General features: G+C 41.4%; 1 protein-coding gene across 2 annotated transcripts; it reads right to left on the bottom strand.

Annotated features, from left to right (window-relative positions):
- adgrg1 (adhesion G protein-coupled receptor G1) lies at nucleotides 1–19,323 on the bottom strand. Of its 2 annotated transcripts, none has more exons than XM_086026437.1 (16): nucleotides 19,085–19,323; nucleotides 18,904–18,969; nucleotides 10,264–10,330; nucleotides 9,105–9,364; nucleotides 7,009–7,195; nucleotides 6,870–6,915; nucleotides 6,550–6,640; nucleotides 5,672–5,794; nucleotides 5,470–5,586; nucleotides 5,273–5,315; nucleotides 4,460–4,566; nucleotides 4,255–4,367; nucleotides 3,902–4,161; nucleotides 3,701–3,800; nucleotides 2,700–2,974; nucleotides 1–1,738 (listed from the first exon to the last, which is right to left on the bottom strand). In XM_086026437.1, exons 3-16 carry the CDS (start codon nucleotides 10,319–10,321, stop codon nucleotides 1,587–1,589), a joined length of 1,932 nt encoding a protein of 643 aa, XP_085882563.1. In that variant the 5' UTR covers nucleotides 10,322–10,330; nucleotides 18,904–18,969; nucleotides 19,085–19,323; the 3' UTR covers nucleotides 1–1,586. The 2 variants fall into 2 exon arrangements, with proteins under 2 accessions (XP_085882563.1, XP_085882561.1); XM_086026435.1 differs by having other exon boundaries at nucleotides 19,058–19,323.
- Between the last annotated feature and the right edge of the window lie 324 nt (nucleotides 19,324–19,647).

A 19,647-nucleotide genomic window follows, 5' to 3' on the forward strand; every position in this document is an offset into this window, starting at 1 on the left:
TTGCACTTTCATGGGTGTGTTTTAATAATCAAAACTATTCATTTTTAGACTCCATTTACTGTACATCCAACAACAACAAAAATATACACAACAGCCTGAATAAGAATACAGTGGAGAATACAGAAACAAAAAGTGCAAACGTCACAGTGGCTAAGAATTCACTTAGTTGCTGGTGGGTCACATTAAATTCAATGTAAAAATCAGGATTTGACTCAAAAACACACTTCAATGTGTCACTTGTCCAAACAAGACATTTCAACATAAACCCATTGTTATGTCACTTTTCATAGGTGGTTCATAGAGAGCGAGAGAGTGAGAGACAGAAATACTTTAAAAACATACAACATAAACATTTCTTTTGCTGGGCTTATTCTTATTCTTTTTTTGCACATATTTTTTTTTTAATTATTTAGGCCAAAAAATGACTAAATTCACATTTTGGGTGTACCAAAGCAATGATTTTAACAAGAGTGTGAATTCAAAGCAGATGGCTTAAACAAACTCTGTCTGTTATGTAACGTGTCATGTGAAAACACTTGTTTGTCTGCATATTTGGACAAGATGTACTCTCAAAGTCTTTGCTCCATTTTTGGGGCATGAGCATCATTCTTTCAAAACAGTAGTTCTCCCTTTTGTGCCATCGTAATCATCATGAATGAATCATAAGGAGGCAAACATTTAATAATTCACATCATTTACCTCCCTTTTAATGGAAACGTCAACTTTTGTGCCCACCTCCCTTATTTCCTCAAAGAGGGACCTCTGTTGCAAAAGACACCGTAACTCAAGTAGACAATTGTGGCGACGCCAATAAACACAAGACGACTACTACCTTCACACTAGCATCTGATGCCGGCGGTCTTAAACACAACAAACTGCAGAGCAGACATGGCATCTGTAAAGCTGAAGTTGACGAGGACTTCTAAATGTCAATTTCTTACTATGGTCTTTCAAATGGGGCTTTTGTAATGGATGCTGTCCAGAATGAAATTAAAGGCCTCCACCCAATTAATGCCGGGGCTTCTCCACATATATCATCTCCAGCCACTATATGAGGGAACACAGTACTTTCTATCCAACAGGAAAGCATGTGTAGTATCTCCAGATTGTGAGACAAAACAAACATTGTGTTTCAGAAGAAAAAAAAAAATGACATAAAGTACATATGTACTTGTTGGCCAGTGTGTAGATTTCACGCGGGAAAAGTTGACAACTGAGCAAAGCAGCAATTGCCACAGAAGGATGTCATACGAAAACAGAACATCTAAAGTGCTACTTTAAAACTGTACACAATTAAAAAAATAATAAAAATACAAAAATAAAAGCTTAGCTAAGGTCCAAAGCAGAAATGGTTTCTAGTTCACCAAACAGTCAATAGGAAATATCAGTGCAGTAATATTTCGTCTGTCTGGAAATAAAGCTTAATACTTAGTTTCCAGCTTGAAGTAAAAAAAAAAAAAAAAAAAAAAATCTACAACTAGAGCCAGTCTAGGTGTTCTAAGGAAGGGTGACATCCAGGCTCCGGGCCGGTGTGGAGGCGTTATTTACCTGAGTGATGATTGTGTATAAGTACAGCGGGGGAGGCGTCAAGAACTCGGACAAAGCGGCTCCAGAGGTTCCTGACTGATGGTGGACGGCGATGCAGGCACCCGACAAACCTTGGCAGGCGACTCTTTGATCCTCACCGCGTGCTTGCGCATCCAGTCCAGCATGAAAAACCTCAGCATCAGCAGGAAGCCTGCAGACAACACACAGGACGGATCGCTAAAAAAAAACACTAAAACGGCTGCTTTAAAACCACAACGGCTGACCCACTTTGTCTTTTCGGTGATGACCTCTTGAAACTTTTTTCGTGGGTCTTCTCATGCTCGATATGCCTACCAAATTTCCAGTTGCTAAGTGAAACATTCTGGGAACATTCTAATGTTTGAGTCAGGCCAAAATGAACCTGAAATGGCCGCTTCAAATCAAAATGGCTGACCTGTGCCTTTTTGGGCGTGGTACTTTTTGTGGGTCTTTCATGATAGAAATGCCTACCACGTTTCATGATGCCAAGTTAAACTAGCTTCGGGGATCCGATTTTGAAAACATGCTGAGTGGCGTTATCAAGCTTATTTTTGAGTCTGTCCAAAATTAACCTAAAATGTCCACTTCAAACCAAAATGGCTGACCGCTTGTGTCTTTTTTTTATCATTGTTTCCTGAGAGGTCTACTCATGACAGAGATGCCTACAAAATTTCACGTTGGTAAGCAAAACTGTATTTAGGGTTTGAATTTTCAAAACTTGCAGCGTTATCTGGCAAATTTAAAATTCTGGCCAAAAGGACCCTAAAATGGCTGCTTCAAACCAAAATGGCTAACCTCCTGTTTCTTTTCCAGCGCGAGACTTTTTTAGTGGGTCTCATCATGATGGATGTGCTTACTCAGTGGTGCAGGACGCAGAATCATATCACCATTTAGAAAGCACCCAACGCTATGCTTGAGTGCAGCAAAGCACGTGAGAGGAAGTCGCCTTTCTTCTGCCAGGCGCCAACGACAACGCGAGTCTCGATTACGCGCTCTCATCGGGACGTTCCCACACTGATACAATAGCCTGCCGCTCCCCTTGAGCGACAATGAACACTCATGGCTGACTATATTTAGTCGGAGCTCCCGTGAAAAGCGTGAACAAATACAGTAGCGCCCCTTTGGTGAAATACCTTGGAAGGAATTGAGGATGCAGGAGAGGAAGAGGGTCACGTCCGAGAAAGGCCCAAAGTCGAGGAAGGAGAGGCCCCAGGTGGTGCCGAAGAGACAGCTGAGGCCCCAGATGCTGAGGAAGGCCACGCGGTTCTTGCGCCATTCGTCCCGGGTGCGAATCTCCCGGTAGACCAGGAGAAGCATCACCAGGCCCGCCGACACCAGCAAGGCCAGCACGGTGGTGTTGGTGAGGTGGTGAGCCAGCAAGGCCTCGGGGTTGAGCTTCATCCAGCACCTGGAAGCACAAGAAGGGTTGATGGAAGCCCACGAAGGACAAGACGATCTCTTGACGCCCTAGCTACACATTCATTTCCGATACCACCAATCCTCTTCTGCAGAGCTGTGCACTTGACCCTTTTTTGCCCGTCCGCGACCCCCCGGCCATATTCATAAAAATTGTCGGCCTCCGCCCCGTTACGACGTTTCCCTTTAAGCTTAAGGTTTGCTGCTTTTACGTCTTATACAGAGTCAACGTCTTTTTACGTTTGTATAACCCGTAAGAAAAATGATGTGTGAAGGCTAATCTTTGCCTTACGCCTGCATCATAAATGTTTAAGAACAAGATTGTTTTTACACTTCTATGACAGTTAAGAATGTTCATATGTGATTTGAAATGTGCCTAAGGCAAAGTTATTTGCGTGTTCTAAATGGACAACGCGTCATTTTCTCTGTTTTATGGTTAGTTTGACAGCGAACTTCCACTGGAAGTGACACTAAGCAGCTTGAAGCCTCTTTTTTCATAACTGTTCACTCTCTGCCAAACTGCTGTTTACGGTGATGTGAGTCGAGTACTGTATTCTGCCACTATGCAACGCTCACATCTTGAATTTGCGCTTACAAGTCAAAGCCCAAAATCCGAACGATGGCTTGCATCTGAAAACACTCTGGAAAAAAATATTTGCGTTATTTGTATCCAAGGCACCACTCGATGTACATGTGATATTTTTGAATGAAGGCTTACATCAGGAACGGGTTGGCTTTGTCGTCGCTTGACGCCACCTCCCTCAGGCCGTAGATGTCACCGACCCCGGCCAGGATAACGACGGGAATGGCAGGCAGGACTGAAATGTGATTAGGGAGCGTTTAAAATATCACTCGAACCGTTTTTTTTTTTTTTTCTCCCCAACAACCCTTTGAGGCAAGCGGGCACGGACGCGCTCACCGAAGCCGAGCAGGTTCCACACACAGAGGTTTGGCGAGGGTCTGAAGACCACGTAGACCAGCCAGAAGGTGTGAAACACTTCAATGCCCATCCAGGAGAAGGCGCTGAGCAGGGCGTAATGAAGGCCCGCGCCCACCAGGACGCACAGGTCCTGCCCCCCCGCATTGGCCAGGACCCCGGTGAAGAAGAAGAGCAGGTTGAGAAAGGTGAGGGACACGGCCAGGCCCAGGTGGATGGGTGTGGACGGATCCTTCCCCCGCCTGTTGAGGATGAAAAGTAGATCTGGTTGCTTCATTTTTTTTTTTTCCCCCGGACTCGCACACCACTTTGAACATCCCGTAGCAAAAAACGACCTCCTGCAGAGGAAGGCGATGAGAGCGATGCCACTGATGAAAGACACGGCGCAGCCAAGAGATGTAATGGCAGTCAGAGCCAACAGGTGGCGCACTGGGCGAGGCTCCAGCTGCTGTTGTTGGAAGCAGAAGGGTCTCTCAGTACTGCAAGTAGGCCCAAAGCATGTTTATTTATGCATACAGTCCACGTATGTGCATGTCTCACCACCAGCACTGTGAAGTAGGTCAGGTGGTCGCAGAGGCATTCGGTGCGCTTCGCTCCTCCCTGCTGCGTCTTGCAACCCTCCGCCGACCACTTCACCTTCATCGGATCTACACGTATGCACAAAACGCACAGACATTCTCTGCATCAGTCAAGGGGACACAATGAGTAATAAACACGCAGTATTTCCTCATATAGTGGAGGAGGGGTGGCGTTTGTTTACTCAGTTTATTTTAGTTTATTTATTTCTACAAAAAACAACAACATAAAAGCATGTATGTCCAAATTTTGAGTTTTGTATTTCTCAAAAAAACAAACAAAAAAAAAGCACCCATCTTCAAACAGTGTGTGTGTTATTTAATTTAAACTGAAAAAAGAACACAAAACATGAATATATAATTTTTGTGAGCTTTGTTTATTCGTACTTTTATCTGAAAAGTTTTTATTAACAAAGTGTATACTGTAGCTTGGAAATAAATGCGTTTTGTTACTTTTTTTTTTTTTTTTTTTAAATCTGAAAAACAATGGAAAAAAGCCTGTCTGCAAGTTTTGGAAGATTTTTTTTCATTGGAAAATATTTGCAAAAAAAATCATAAATAAAATTTATCAAATAGAAATCACCATTAAATACAAAATATCACTTGTAAAATTATCATGACATAAATTCTATTTGGGCCAGAAAAAACTAATGAATTAATAGTTAATAGTGCTAGTGTCAATTTGTTGAAAACATTTAGCTATTGCAACACATGATGGTATCACATGTCACATGTTAAGTTAACTTCTGAAGTGAAAACATTTCATTTAATCCCCCACCTTTCTTAGTGTCCCACGAGACGCATGTCCTTGAATGTCTTTTCTGGAATGAAGGTGGAAAAAAGCTCTTATTATTTTTTATTAACATTCAAGTATGCAGACTCTACTGAATATGTCAACAAAATCTGTTGTCATGAGGAGATTAAAAAAAAAGATATAATGTTGAAACCATGTTTGTTATTGTGTAGCAAACCTACAGGGATGACATCATGATGGAAGCCAATCCTGATTGGCTCAGACAGGTTCTGGATGACTTCGTTCTCCATGGCGATTTCCACCACATCGTCAAGAACCCTGACCTCCTTCAGACCCTCCTGAAAGGCGCACACATGCCACAGCAGCGCCATGTTATGGACTGTACTGATGTACGCAATTTCATATTTTATCGCCGGGGTTCACCTGGAACACGGAGTTGTTTTTGAAGAAGGTGTAGACCACTTTGCTGCTGTTCTTTGCAGCTTGCTTCAGAGCCGGGGGAAGGTGGATGGTGGTGGCGGACTCTGGGGCAATGCCTTCCACATGCTGGAAGACAATAAAGAAATATGATTAATACAGGTGAAAATAACATCTTTTCAAATATGCCTTTACCTAAAGTAAAAAAAAAAAAAAAGAAAAAAAAAAAGAACATCAAATGTCAAAATGAAGATGGAGGTCAAATTAAAAAAAAGTTTGACTGAATTTAAATAGAAAATAAAGACAAAAAACTATTACTTATTGTTAAAAATGTTAAAATAAAAAAAATAAATAAAAAACATGATTTTATTAAAAATGAAAATAAAGATTAATGAACAAAATAGTTGAAATAAATATTTTATAATTACAAATAATAAAAATGAAAAGATAAAAATACAACTTCTACAGTACCCATATATGGAGTTTTAGTTCAAAATAATGATATAAAAAAATATATATTTTTTAAATATGATGACAACTTTGCTTCTTTCAATAAACATTTATGAGAATCAAGGTGGACTTCAACTTGGTTCTAATAAAAAAATAACAGTGAATTGTATTTTATCATTTGGTTTTCCACATGCCACGTAAAACAAGATGCTGACACAAATTTTGTACAAAAGGTCAGCTTCCATTTTCTTAAAGATTTGCCATGAGGCTAACTTGCAGCCTATAATTTCATTTTAATCACCAGGTGGCGCTATACTAAAGCCTGAGAGCTGTATAATATCTGCCCATGGTATGAGAGAGAGCAGCCTGTATTTTCTGGCTTCACACCCTCGGATGCGTCAAATTCGAAGTTGACTTTTTTGTGTTTGACTCACAGGCGAGTTGATATTCATGCCTCTGAAGTCATCCTTGAGCTCCACCTCCAAGCTGAGGGCACAGAGGGGCTCCGCAGAAGCCTGGTCAGTCCTAGTCACATACACGCAAACAACACTGTCATTTCAGCTGCAAACTGTGATTTTTCCCAAGCTTTTATCACTACTGGCCAGGTTATTTTTGCTATTTTTTTTTTATCACAGACTTCCAAATGCATACCTATTAAAACAAATCACACAGGGGAGTGTTTTGACATAAAATTGCTGCCTTGTTAACTTAAAATTCAAAGGCACATTAAAGGAAAATGGAGGGAGGAAATTACAGGTTGACATGGGCGTCTCCGCGGCTCTGCTTGGGACAGAAGGTGGCTACAAAAAACACAAAAATAAGACTGTCAAAAAATGCAACAGTAAAGGTTTGAATGACGATCGACAAGCAACACGGGGCCTCGATCATCTCACCGCATTTGACAGGGCTCCCGTCAAACCTGTAGGCCGTCAGGGTTTTACGGGTGGTGACGTCATCCTCGATCATCCCGTCGGCGATGCCGTAGGCGGCCTCGGGCGCTTTGGAGCCGTACGACAGGTACGTGCAACAGGTGTCGGGCATGCCGCTGGGCCAGCAGAGGGTGAAATTCCTCACTCCCACCTAAGCAACAACAACTTCAGTGAGTGCGCTTCCATTTCTGAGGCTTCTGATTTTTGCGTGGTTTGCATTTTCCGATGAGGCCTTTGTAGTTTTTGTTCATCAGGCCTCTGGATGTTGTTACTGACAACAATAAGTTGATTGTTTAAAAAAGAAAAAAAAAAACAAAAAAACATTGTGGAATGAGTCATGCGCTCATTTCACTTACACGCAATAGAACAGAAAACAAAACAAGACAGATGAACCCTGCGGTTTGAAACTGAGTTTTCGAATATGTACGCATAATTGCACATTGAATCCTTCACTATATTGAGGAATGGAGGCAACAGCCTGCTTCTTATTAGCTAAATCTCACTGCACAGCTGGTAAATATGTTTTCATTAAAAAAACAAAACAAAAAAAACAGCACTGTGCGTAGACTACAGCAGTGGTCCCCAGGCTCCCCAACCTTCGTTGCGCCATGGACCGGTTCAGACAAGTACGTACTTTTATCGGACTGGCAACCATGTGTGGGGTGTGTGGGAGGCAAAAATCGAGATTATTGTCATGACTTTGTTGACATGGTCAGTTTTATAGCATTGGTAACTGAAAACGAATATGACTAGAGAGTACACCAACGTTCTCTTAACATAGGAGGTGTTTTTTAAAACAAAATGAAAAGGGTGATTTAAAAAAAAAAAAAAAATTCAACGGTACAACAAATGTATAAAATAATACAAATCAAGACAGTGGCCTATGCCATTCATACAGGAGGTAAAAATAAAGCGTTTAAGGATGAATGTAAATTTTCAAAATGTTTAATACTAAAACACAAATTCTAATTAAATGCATAGTATTAGTAAAATGGTTGATATTTCAAATGTTTAATTTATTATTTGAAATGAATGAATTGACTGATCACAGAATTATTCTGACTTTTTTTTTTTTACTAATTACGCAAAATCAATGATTGGTTGATGAAAATGTATACTTTATAATTTTCAACAAATAAATTAACCCAAATAATTTATTCTACATAAAAAAATCACAAATATTAGTAAACATTTTACATACAGTACAAATCATTTAATGGGTAAATAAACCAAAGGAACATATATAAGTCGCACTGGAGTATAAGTCGCATTTTTGGAGGAAATTAATTGTGGTCTTAGTACACATCATTTCCACCCAGCTACGATGGTAACATTTAGCTAACATTCACACATGTAGCATACAAGAAAGTTACGGTATGATAACTTTAAACTCACCAAAACGGTTGTAGATCGATTAAATAAGTCGTTTATTTATCCCCGACCGTGTAGAAAGTTTCTAAGTCTCCAATACTATTTATGTATTCGGTCGTAATTATCTCTTTGTTCTTTTGTATGTGTGGCTGATGCAAGACCCCAGCCAGTGTCTTAAAGCAACAGTACACTATTTTGTATAGATGTATATTGATACACAGTCAAATTGTATTGATCATACTATTTTAATTACTTATTTATCAAAATGTTAGATTTTAACCGTTTAAATTATTCATGCATTTTAATAGGATTTATCTTTATGTTTCTTTATGTGGATTATAATAAGATATACACTATACATGCCCGTTGTAAATTCAATATGTAATGCAGGTTTATATGCAGCATTAGAACGCCCTCTTGTGGTTATTTGGTGTATTGTTTACTGCCGTTGAAAAGGAAAGAAATACAATATAATGTGTTCATAATTTCACACATAAGTCGCTCCATAATATAAATCGCACCCCCGGCCAAACTATGCAAAAAAAAAACCCTGCGACTTATAGTCCGGAAAATACGGTAATATTATAGCACTCTTGGTCAGACTAAATACCGGAACTGAGCAAAATGATGCATGTCACATAAACAACTGTGATTGTGAAAATGAAGTCATCTCCAGCCCCGCCGGTTACCTGCAACCTCAACTGGTCCTGCAGCGGCTCCCAGTACAAGCAGAAGGGAGTCTCCCCGTCCGAGTCGGGCGCCTGGCGGCCGAGCTGGTGCGTGCCGGAGCGCCTGCACCGCGCTGCGATTTGCCCGCTGACGGCCAGGGAGCGTTCATCGGCCTCTATGCTGATCTCACCACACCCGAGTGAGATGTTGAAGCTTAGGCTCAGCGGATGCTCGCCATGCCGCCAGATGCCACAAAAGTGCAAGTCTCGGTCGCATGATACTACGTGGAGACATGACACTGAATGTCAAAGTTCACATCAAACAAAAGTTCACAGATGCATGTGCGCTATTAAAATATTCATGTGCGCTATTAAAATAGAAGTAAAGATGTTTGTGTACAAAAAAATAATAATCTGGTAAAGTACTGATTCAATTCCGGCACTTTTGAGTAAAACTGAAAAAAAGTGCAGACTCTGAAATGCGTTTAAAAATAGTAAAAAGTCCAAATAAATTTGTACTGTACATACAATGCCGCTTTTAAAAACATGGCATAATCCAAAATAAATTTGTAGTTTTCCTCTTTTATTAACTTACGACGTGTTCATACTGAGAAGAAACAAATCATATGACGTGTTAACAGCAAGTCAACATTACCGCATCAAAATAACAATGTGTGCTTTTGTTCATATTAGACAGAGATTTTTTTTTTTTTTTTTTTTAATTTAGGAGACCAGCCACCAATCACTCTCTAGCCGACAACAAGGGTTAAATAAGGGCCATGAATCGGGATTATCTAGTTTCTCCGAATCTGTTGCTGTTTTTGTTCATGCTCCCTGGTTCATGTTCCTCCATGTTGCTGCTGCACCTGTTGTTGTTCACCGTATCAAACCGCAAGATTCCAATCAATCAAACGACTGTTGACTTCACCTTTCTCTACTTGTTGCTTTTCTACGCCATGTCGTCATCCGTTGAGGTTCAATAAGTGACAAGCCTTTGTTGACAAAAGTAAGGACTCGAAAGTACAGATTTTGGTTTTCAAATGTAGGGAGGTATTGCAAATAAAAAAATCGGATAAATAAACACCGTACTCAATTAGACACCTGAAAAATGTACTTAGGGTAACAAAGTATTTTGTACTTGGTTACTGCACATCGCTGAAAAAGAGTGAGGATGTTTTACCTTTAGAGAGGAGAAAGATGAAAATAGACAGTCCCGCCAGACGCTTGGCAAGTTCCATCTGTGTAACCTGCAATGCAAAAAAGGAGAAACGTCGAATCCAGCGCGGAGTGAAGCTCGCGAGCGACATGCGAGGACACAGACAAAGAATCGGAATTCCTTCTGCAGCCTACATAATACAGTGCGTCCTTATCTAGAGGCTGCACTGGTTTGACAGAATAACGTTTTTTTAACGATACGATTCTTATCCTGAGCCCTGCGTTTTATCTTGACGTCGCTATCGAGGAATATAAGAGTTCACACTCAAAACACACACAGTGCACTCTTATCAATGGAAACACTCTTCCACTCGAACACACACACGCTCCAACGATTTCCTTTTTATTTTGAACCCCCTGGCAGGTTTATGTTCTTCTACCACAGCGAAGGGACTGACGCGGGCCGTTTCAGGAAATACAAGCAGAGAGAAATGCAGCAGGAACAGTAGAAAGGCTTAGAAAATGTCAACAGGAGCAGTCCTAATTTGGGGGCGATTCAGTTCCACTTTGGTTCTTTAGGTGGCAGTAATGAGTCTCCTTGACCCGTGAAAAACGTCAATGGAATTACAGCGGCATCCATTTTGTGTAGCGCTTTTTCACATTAGGTCAGCTGAAGCCTGTCCCTATTCTTTGGGCCAGAGGTGGGGTTCACCCCGGATTGTCCGCCAGCCCATCATAGGCCACGTGATAGACAAACAACCATTCAGACTGACATTCAAGTTTTTGGCTTGTGGAGGAAACTGAAATTGCTGGAAATTTGACATGGGATTTTGAAATGTGAACAAGCCGACAAGCATCTCTGCAACTAACAGTTATTTTAACAAACGATTAATATGTCGATTATTTTTTTTTCCAATTAATCGATGAATGTTATTTTTTCAAACCCATCCCTATATTCAAAAATGGCACATTATTTCAAGCTTTTCCAACATGTATGCCCTGTTTTGATTAATAATAAGATAATCAGTCTGCGTTCATGGAGGGCTACAGCTATCTGAGTATATTTACTGTTAAGAGGTTGAAATTAAATGAAGTTATTAAGGTCAGTACACAATTAATCGATGAGCAAAATAGTTGTCGATTAATTTCATAGTTGATTAGTTGTCGAATCATCAATTAATTCTTAATCTGGGCATCTATCTACTTTTGTAGGAATAAAACATAACAGAGGTTGTTACATTTCAGTGTTTCACTTCCCCCTTCAAAGAAAACACATTTAATAACATGTGAAGATGACCAATCAACCACACGTACATGCTCACAAAACACTTCCCCCCCCCCCCCAAGTTACACCATCACAGACTATCTTGCGGTACGGAAAGTCACATTTTAAAAAGCACAAAAAGTCTGCCGTACAGCCTGGCGTGCTGTTGAAGACGCACGTGATTATTTTTGGGAGGGAAAACTGAACCACAACTGTGCTTGCTTGATATCATCACACAGGAACTAGCGGAACCGCAGTCAGTTTTGTTGTTTATTAGCGACGTATCCTGAAATGCACACCTGATAAACGGAGAAGTCAAGTCCACTGCCAGAGGGTGATAAACAGGCACTGGTGAGTGCACATTGTTGTGAATTACCTCAACGGATTGTATTGTGAGTGCCGCACAAAAATATGACACACACTTAACTAGTGGTAACACAAACACACATACACTCTAAAAAACAGTTGGGTTAAAAATAACACAATTTGGGGTCAAAAATGGACCACTGCTTGGGTCAATTTGATCCAAGCCTCTGGGTTGTTTTCTGCGAAAACAACCCCCGAAAATGGATCGTTTTCTACAAAACAAAACACAAAATTGGATTCTTTTGTATAAAACAACACAAGAAAGTGGGTCAAATTGACCCAAATAGTGGTCCATTTTTGACCCCAAATGTATTATTTTCGTTCTATTTATTGTGTTGTTTGTAAAGTGCTTTGTTACAGCACTAGCTGTTATGAAATGCGCTATATAAATAAAATTGTATTGTATAATTGTATTTTCTAACCCATCTGTTTTTAGAGTGTATGACAAGGACTAATGTCCTCATAACTAGCCAGGCAAATGCATTCTGGGGACCGAAAAGTTATTATTATTATTATTTTTTAAACAATATATTTACAGTTCGTGGTGAATAGGGACCAGGCCAGCCCGCGAATAGCAAAAATGACAAATGACACCCGTTGAAATGCATTTGAGTGGCGGGGTTTAATTGCATTATGAAAAAAATAAGTTTTGCATCCGCACACTAATCCGTTTGATGCCGTGACAAAAGCAAATCCACAGCGCCGTAATCACTTGCCGTCAGTGACACGTACATCTGAGCAGCGTAGTTATGGCGTATTACGGCAGCTGGCCTAATTGATGTGATGTAAAGACTGAACATGGATAAGCAGTACAGAAGATGGATGGATGATCCCGAGGGAGCGCGCTTCACTCGGGGCCCCAATTAGGTGAGATTTGAAACTGATAAGCAAGCAATCAAATGAATTAGAGAAAAGCAAGGCACGATTGCTCACTGTGTCCCTACAAACAAAGCGATTGCCTAACTGCTTTTTTTCCCCCTCCGCTATGGTTCAGTCTCACACGGACGGACTCCTGCTGGTGACTCACGTTGGCGTCTTCCGTCGCTCTGGAGCTGGCCTCAATGAGGGCGAGGCTTGTCTCTAGTAGAGACAGTAAAGGACAGGAAAGTAGCACATTCGTGTCACTCCAGCCCAAGCACACAGCCAGCAATGTCGTGGTGACACAACGCTCTACTGTGTACATGGGCAGCCTCCCACGTTCGACACACACACGGCACAGGAGGAAGGGCGTGCGTGTGTGGCCATATACAACGGGCACACTAACGATTTGTGCGTATGTGCTTCATCAAGACAGTGTGACTTGTTTGCGTTTTGCTGTCCGTCCCTCGCCACAACTTGCTGGGCCTGCACGACTATGGACAAAAATGAGGAATAACAGAACCGGGTATTTCGCCAACGTGACGGATCGTTCGTTGACGGACGCCCATTTTGTCGGCGAATAACTAAAGGCGGGAAACTTGAAAAAAATAAAATAAAAGATGGACTAAGCATAGTCGGAAGTCCATTTTTTACGTCAATGTCTATCGTCTGTTTCCGCGGCAAGGCTTCCGTTTGCCGTTGGCTTTTTGATAGCTTCTGGGTCCTAAAAGGAGACGCATGTAGTCAGGCCACGGTGAGGCTTTAAAATGCTAGGCGGACCGGCCTATAGCCGATTATTATTTGGTCCGGCCGGACAAAATGGCGGACAAACAGACGGCGGAACGGACCGGGAAATGTTAGTAAAATGCCCAGCTCTGATGTCAAATATTCATCATGGAAGGAAAAACACAGCATTTTTATTGCACTACTTTTCAACTAACGACATGCAAACAGTTTTCGGTGCAACATGAAACTTAAATGCATTGTCATTTTAAAATAAAAGACCATTTTTATTCAGTCATTTCACATCACTTGCCCCGAATCCGAGATGTCCTGACGGCGGATGTTGTCGAGTGACTTTAGGCTAAAGCTGCAGGGTGTTATCGAAAAAAAAAAAAAGTGAAATTTTGAGCTCACCCATGTGTTTTTGACAGCACACACACAAAGACACCCCCACGCGGACCAAAGCACACACAAAGACACACACTATTGTTTGTGCCCCTTTCAGCCAAAGAATCACCCCCCCCCCCTTCACTTTCCAGCTCATGCGTGTCTGCAAAAACACACAGTCTGCGTTTTTACACTCATTCCGAAACATGGCCGGCGTTGCGTTCGAGTGTGACTAGACGCGTGCCAATGACCTTCGCGAAGGTGTTTTCCAGTAAAAATGCTTTTTGCATTTGCGACTTCATAGTCAGCCTCTGTATGAGTCATGTCGCGGTAGAGCCGAGCGCTCTCGTCTCCGTGACAAGGGCAGACGTAACGCTACATGTGTGTCACGGAAAAGAGCATCAGAAGAGAAGCGAGGGGACCCAATTTAGGGCAACAAAACCACCTGAATTTGTAACCCAGTGGCAAAAATGCACCAGACGTTCGTGGTCACAAACCACAATTGATTTTTAAAACAACAGAAAACAGAAGGGCCACGTCATTCGAAGACGAGGTTTTACTTTGTAAATAAATAAATGAGTGTGTATGTAAAATATTTTAAAAGGACCACATCAAAACAATATTTAATTCCCGTTTGAATTGAATTGTTATTAACCGGTTATTCAAAAAAAAAAAAAAAAAAGCATTTTTTGCTAACTTAAATCAGAAGTCAACCCAAACATATTTTTTTCAAGAATATGTTCCCAGCAGGCCCACTAGTTGAAACACGGTATTCTGATTAATTTGGCGTTTGTGGAATATAAGTTAAGCAGCAAAATGCACTCGTTTTTAGCCATCCATGGGGGCGGCCATTTTGTCTTCTGTCGACTGAAAGTGACATCACAACTGCTCACAACGACCAATCACGGCTCAGATTCAGAAAACAGGTCAGCCATGATTGGTCGTTGTGAGCAGTTGTGATGTCATTTTCAGTCGACAGAAGACAAAATGGCCGCCCCCAGAGATGGCTAAAAACATGGGCATTTTGCTGCTTAACTTATATTCCACAAACGCAAAATTACTCAGAATGCCGTGTTTCAACTAGTCGGCCTGCTGGGAACATATTCTTGAAAAAAATATGTTTGGGTTGACTTCTGCTTTAAAAGGGCGATATTAAAAGTGACTTTAGTGTCACACAAAGGCGGCATCTTGTAAAATCGCATCAAGGCGCCAAACAGGACACAATTTCTGTGTTGTCACAGCTTGAGAATTTCCTTGTCGCATTACTCTGACCTCCATTTCCTGGCTGGTACAGCGCACATACAGTATGTGACGTGGAGTCGAGAAGAGAATGCACGGGTGGAGGTAGGGGCGGAGCCACGGGTGGGCCTGGGTGGCCACCCAGTGAGATCCATGAAAAAATATATACTTTTACATTTTTAGTAAATTATGAAATATTTTGAACCTCATATATATTCGGTTTGCCATTTTATTTGAATATATGATGTGTCACGACAGAAGGATTGTGCGAAGTGAGAGAAATATTCAGGCCCGCCCTGATTTTTCCAGGCCCAGCCGTTAGCCGCGTCCTGGCCCCGCCCCCGGGTGGAGGTGAGAGACGTTCCCGTCATTGGCTCGCTCGTCCGTGCATGGGCGCACGAGCGCGGTCGAGTAAGTGGGCACACAATAGCCGCTCTTTGTTGTCTCGCCGCCGCCGAGCTGTGCTGACAGGCTGACAGCTTGCATGAATGAGGCTCAAAGGTCACCGGCCGCTTTGGATTGTTTGAGAGCAGAGCGAAAAGACACCCACACACCCATCACTCCCATCGTTGTTCAACAACAAGCTAGCTATGTAGCTTAGAACAGTGCAAACAACAATGACGCGCTTTCATTGTACAGCGGTGCCTTGACCTACAAGATGAATTTAATCTGTGACCATGCTTATAACTCAAAACATTCGTATCTCAAATCATTTTTTTCCATTAGACAATTTTCTCTCTCTCTCATTCACACACTTTCATACACACACATTGTTATGATCGTTCCTGGTTGGTTTTGGGTTAGGATTGAATTTCATGCTGTGCATGTTATCCTTGTGTTCCTTTGTCTCGTTAGGTTGTCATTCCGGTCTCTAGTGTTAGCCAATCAGCTTCCTCCAACCCTTTGTGTCTTGTCCAGGTGTTCCCCGTGGTCTCGTCAATTTGTCTGTATTCACTTCCCTGCTTTTTTTTTTTTTCCAGTCCTTGTCGGATCAAAGTTGTGTCAATGTCTCAAGTGTTTGTTAGTCGTCCCGGTCAGCGTTTTTGTTTCCCAGTATTTGTATTACTTTAAGCTTTGATTTTGAGGACTTTGTTGGTTTTGTTTTTGCTCATAAATTGTTTTGTTTCAATACTCCCTGCACCCCTACCTTGCGTCCTCAACCACCCGTTATATACAGAAGATTTACTGAACAATATGACAGTTTGGACATATGTTGCTTTGTGAACACCGAATCACAAAAAAATGCCGCGTTAAACCATATTATCATCCAGAAATACGAGGCCTACGATTGAATTTTCGTCTTCTAGGATGCATTATTTCTTTAGGTTGCATGGAAACACCATGTCAATACCGTAGCCGCTCAGCCATTGATTTTTGCAAATGCCACTTGCACGCTGCATCGTTACAGTTGGTGAGCTTTTTTAAACGCTTCCTTTCAAGAATGCTTGTGCACTTGCCCGTTCACATGGGGGCGGGTGGCAAAAGAATTATGTTGGTCCGGAAACTTTTTTTTTTTTACATTTTTTTTTTTTTTTTATCGCTTGCACTGTGAGAAATGCGCACCGAGCGCCAATGTTGTGCGAGTGCGAGATAAGATGCCGGCATTGTTGCGCCTCGCACACAATCCGAAAAGCCAAGCGACGCGCTGTGGCTTGGAAACGATAGCTCTCATATCCTGAGTTTAGCTCCTAAGGGGACTCGCAGCACTTGAAAGTGTTCTTCATGTAAGGAAACGTAGGAATGAACACGAAAAGAGGCTCTAGGTGAAGTCCCTGCAACAAAAAAAAAAAATGGCTGGAATGCTCCCTGGGCTACGTGTGTGTGTGTGTGTGTGCGCGCGTGGCTGTGTGTGTACGCTGCATTCTTGCTATCACCATGGCGATGCTCCATGTGTGGAGCTAAGGAAATCGGAGGAGCAGGTGGAACGCTGCGGACGTTTCTGTCGGGGCTGGGAATAAATCAATATCACAACACATGAATGGACAAAGGCCAGCATATTATGAAGCCTTCATCACAAAGACGCACACAACCTCTGCTGACACGTGAGGTGGCGGGGTCAGGCGGTTTAAATTGCCACCGGGGGCTTTCTATTTCTCATTATGCTAAATTAAGTCAACACAAAGGGCGGTGAGTCACACGTCCGTTGCATTATTTGCATTTGACAATGTGTTCAGGAACAAAGCGCACCTTTTCTCTGGCTTCCACTTGGACTGTGGTGCGCGTTTAATATTTTCAGCGCACCTGTGCACCACTTCTGTGCACCCTTGGTTATAATAAGAGTTTGACCCGTAAATTTACCAAACTATGATCACAAAATTGTTAAATTTCACCCTCATTACCCTTGAAAATAAATGGTTTACAGATGATAACAATGTACTACTTTCCTATTAGATAGGTCTTTGCCGCCATCTTTCTGGCATTTTTGTGTGTTTTGGAAAGCACGGGAATGGTTGTTTTTTTTTCAGCAAATACCTGGGGATAGAGTCCACAGGGGGAAAAAACTAATAGGTGAATTTGTGAATAGAAAAGAATGAATATGTGGGAGATTACTGCATAGGTACGAATGCAACTTGTTCAGTAAATTCCCATGGATTCTTATTTTGTTTCAGCACCCCTGGTTGAGGCTATTTAAGTATTGCGAAAATGCAAAAGAAAACGCAGCAGCAAAACTTTTGATACTCACTGAACCAAAACTTTTGTGAGGTTTTAAAGAGGCGGACATTTCACACCTTCAGCGACGACTGAAAACCTTTGATTGCGCTCATGTTACTGTGAGGAAACCACACCATGAGCTCACTTACATGAAAGTCAAATGCCTTCCTTTTAATGTGTACCCACAAAGAAAGGAAATGTGCTATTGTTGTCACAACACTGTTAATTATGGTAATTTCGGTACGAAAATTTGTTCAATATAATGCGCCTTAATATACAGTACTGTGCTGTAAATATAGTGAACTCCGGCTAATTCACGATTCCCTGTTTGCAAATTTTCCTGTGGAACCTAAGTAAAAGCTATTTGCTGAAAAACACACCTGATCACACACATCTGCATATTTTTGTACTCTTACCATAATGAATAATAGCAGATAGCATGCCAGCTTGACACGAGAACAACTTCAAATGATTGAAGTTTCCAGTAAATGTCCAGGCAGGTGATGTTCCTTGCACAAAGCAAGGTGGCGAACCTCTCAAGATGATGCGGAGAAAGGTCCGCATTGTTATTGGCAGTTGTGGATGTAAACAGCTGATCAGATGCTAACAGCTAGTAGCTCAACATAAGGTGAACTAACAGCGCAACTAAAGTTAAACGGTTGTTTGTGAGAAATTTATTTAAAAAAAATTGTCTATGTATTATTGAGTCAGCAATATTATATTATATTATTAATATATATATAAAGTGGTCTTTTGATGAGTTGTGAAGCCAGTATCCATGCACTTGCTGTGCATTCTTTCAAAAGAATACTATTTGCAAGCTATTTATTTAAATTCTAAAGTGAACATAGTTTGGAGTTTATTTAGAATTTAAACTATTAATGTAGGCGATTAAAAACAGTGTTGAGGGGCGTCTACCATTCCATTTTGACGCGCACCGCCCCCCCCCCCCCAGCTTGGAAAACACACCATTAGCTTTCAATTTTATGATTAAAAAACAACTAATGTAATTCCTGAAAGGTTCGAAAACTAAACAAACAAACAAAAAAAAAACATATCACCCCAGTAACACACTTGCTTACCATATGAAAATGACAAATCCTTTAAAGTTTCCTAAAGTGACGTCATAAAATATCACACGGCCTAGCTTGTTCCATAAGTGTTCAAATGTCTTACCTGCGGTAGTTCTACACTCAGCAGTCAACCTCCAGTCGTTCCGCAGACCCTTGACACGTATAATCACTGAAAAATCGGTGTAAAAGAACCGAAAATGTGAAAAATCTGTTCCGCCGGGAGGAGCAAAAGTACCCAGAAAAGGTGGAAAGTATACCCGGCGTGGATTCTGGCGCTCCCCCACCTCAAATGATGATTCAGTGCACCCAACAAGCCAAAGCAGGTTTAAAGAAAAAATTAGGGAAGAGGAGACTCGGCTCGTGTCCACCTGTTGTCCTCTTTCGCGTATATTAAAAAAAACGGTAATTATATTGAAGGCGTTTTATGGAATGGAAAGTGAATGTCACGAAAAGACCGAGTGGACTGGGTTGTGTAGCCGCTCACATGGAGCATTTGCCCAGGTCCGCGTCCAGTCTTGTCAGCGGGCGCGAAGTGTTTAGGTGGAGCCGTTCATTGTCATGCTCTTTTTACATACAAGAAGGATTCCGGTTATGACTGTCACAATAAAAGATAAGATACGCGGCTGACTTCGGAATATATGATTGTCTCTTAAATATGATGAATGTTTTTTTTTATTTTTAAATATAACTCGGGTAATATATAATGACATGAAATAGAAAAGTGAGGATTGTATGGATTATAATTAGCATTGAAACGTAAATGTGCATTTATTTTGAAGGGAAGGTCCACTAGAGAGTTTGTTGTAATTTCGTGTGCGACTTAACTTGCTGTCAATGTATCAAGGTG

This window comes from Filicampus tigris, chromosome 3 (assembly GCF_054856515.1).
Source record: "Filicampus tigris isolate MCC_2025a chromosome 3, RoL_Ftig_1.0, whole genome shotgun sequence".
NCBI classification, from domain to species: Eukaryota; Metazoa; Chordata; class Actinopteri; order Syngnathiformes; family Syngnathidae; genus Filicampus; species Filicampus tigris.

What these genes read in the sequence shown, in the direction of transcription:
- adgrg1 (XM_086026437.1), bottom strand. Translation starts at nt 10,321, where the DNA reads ATGGAACTTGCCAAGCGTCTGGCGGGACTGTCTATTTTCATCTTTCTC. An exon ending in AAAACAACTCCGTGTTCCAG is followed by an intron (nt 5,587 to 5,671) that starts GTGAACCCCGGC and finishes TGCGCCTTTCAG; the next exon opens with GAGGGTCTGAAGGAGGTCAG. An exon ending in CATCCTCAATTCCTTCCAAG is followed by an intron (nt 1,739 to 2,699) that starts GTATTTCACCAA and finishes TGTTGTCTGCAG; the next exon opens with GCTTCCTGCTGATGCTGAGG.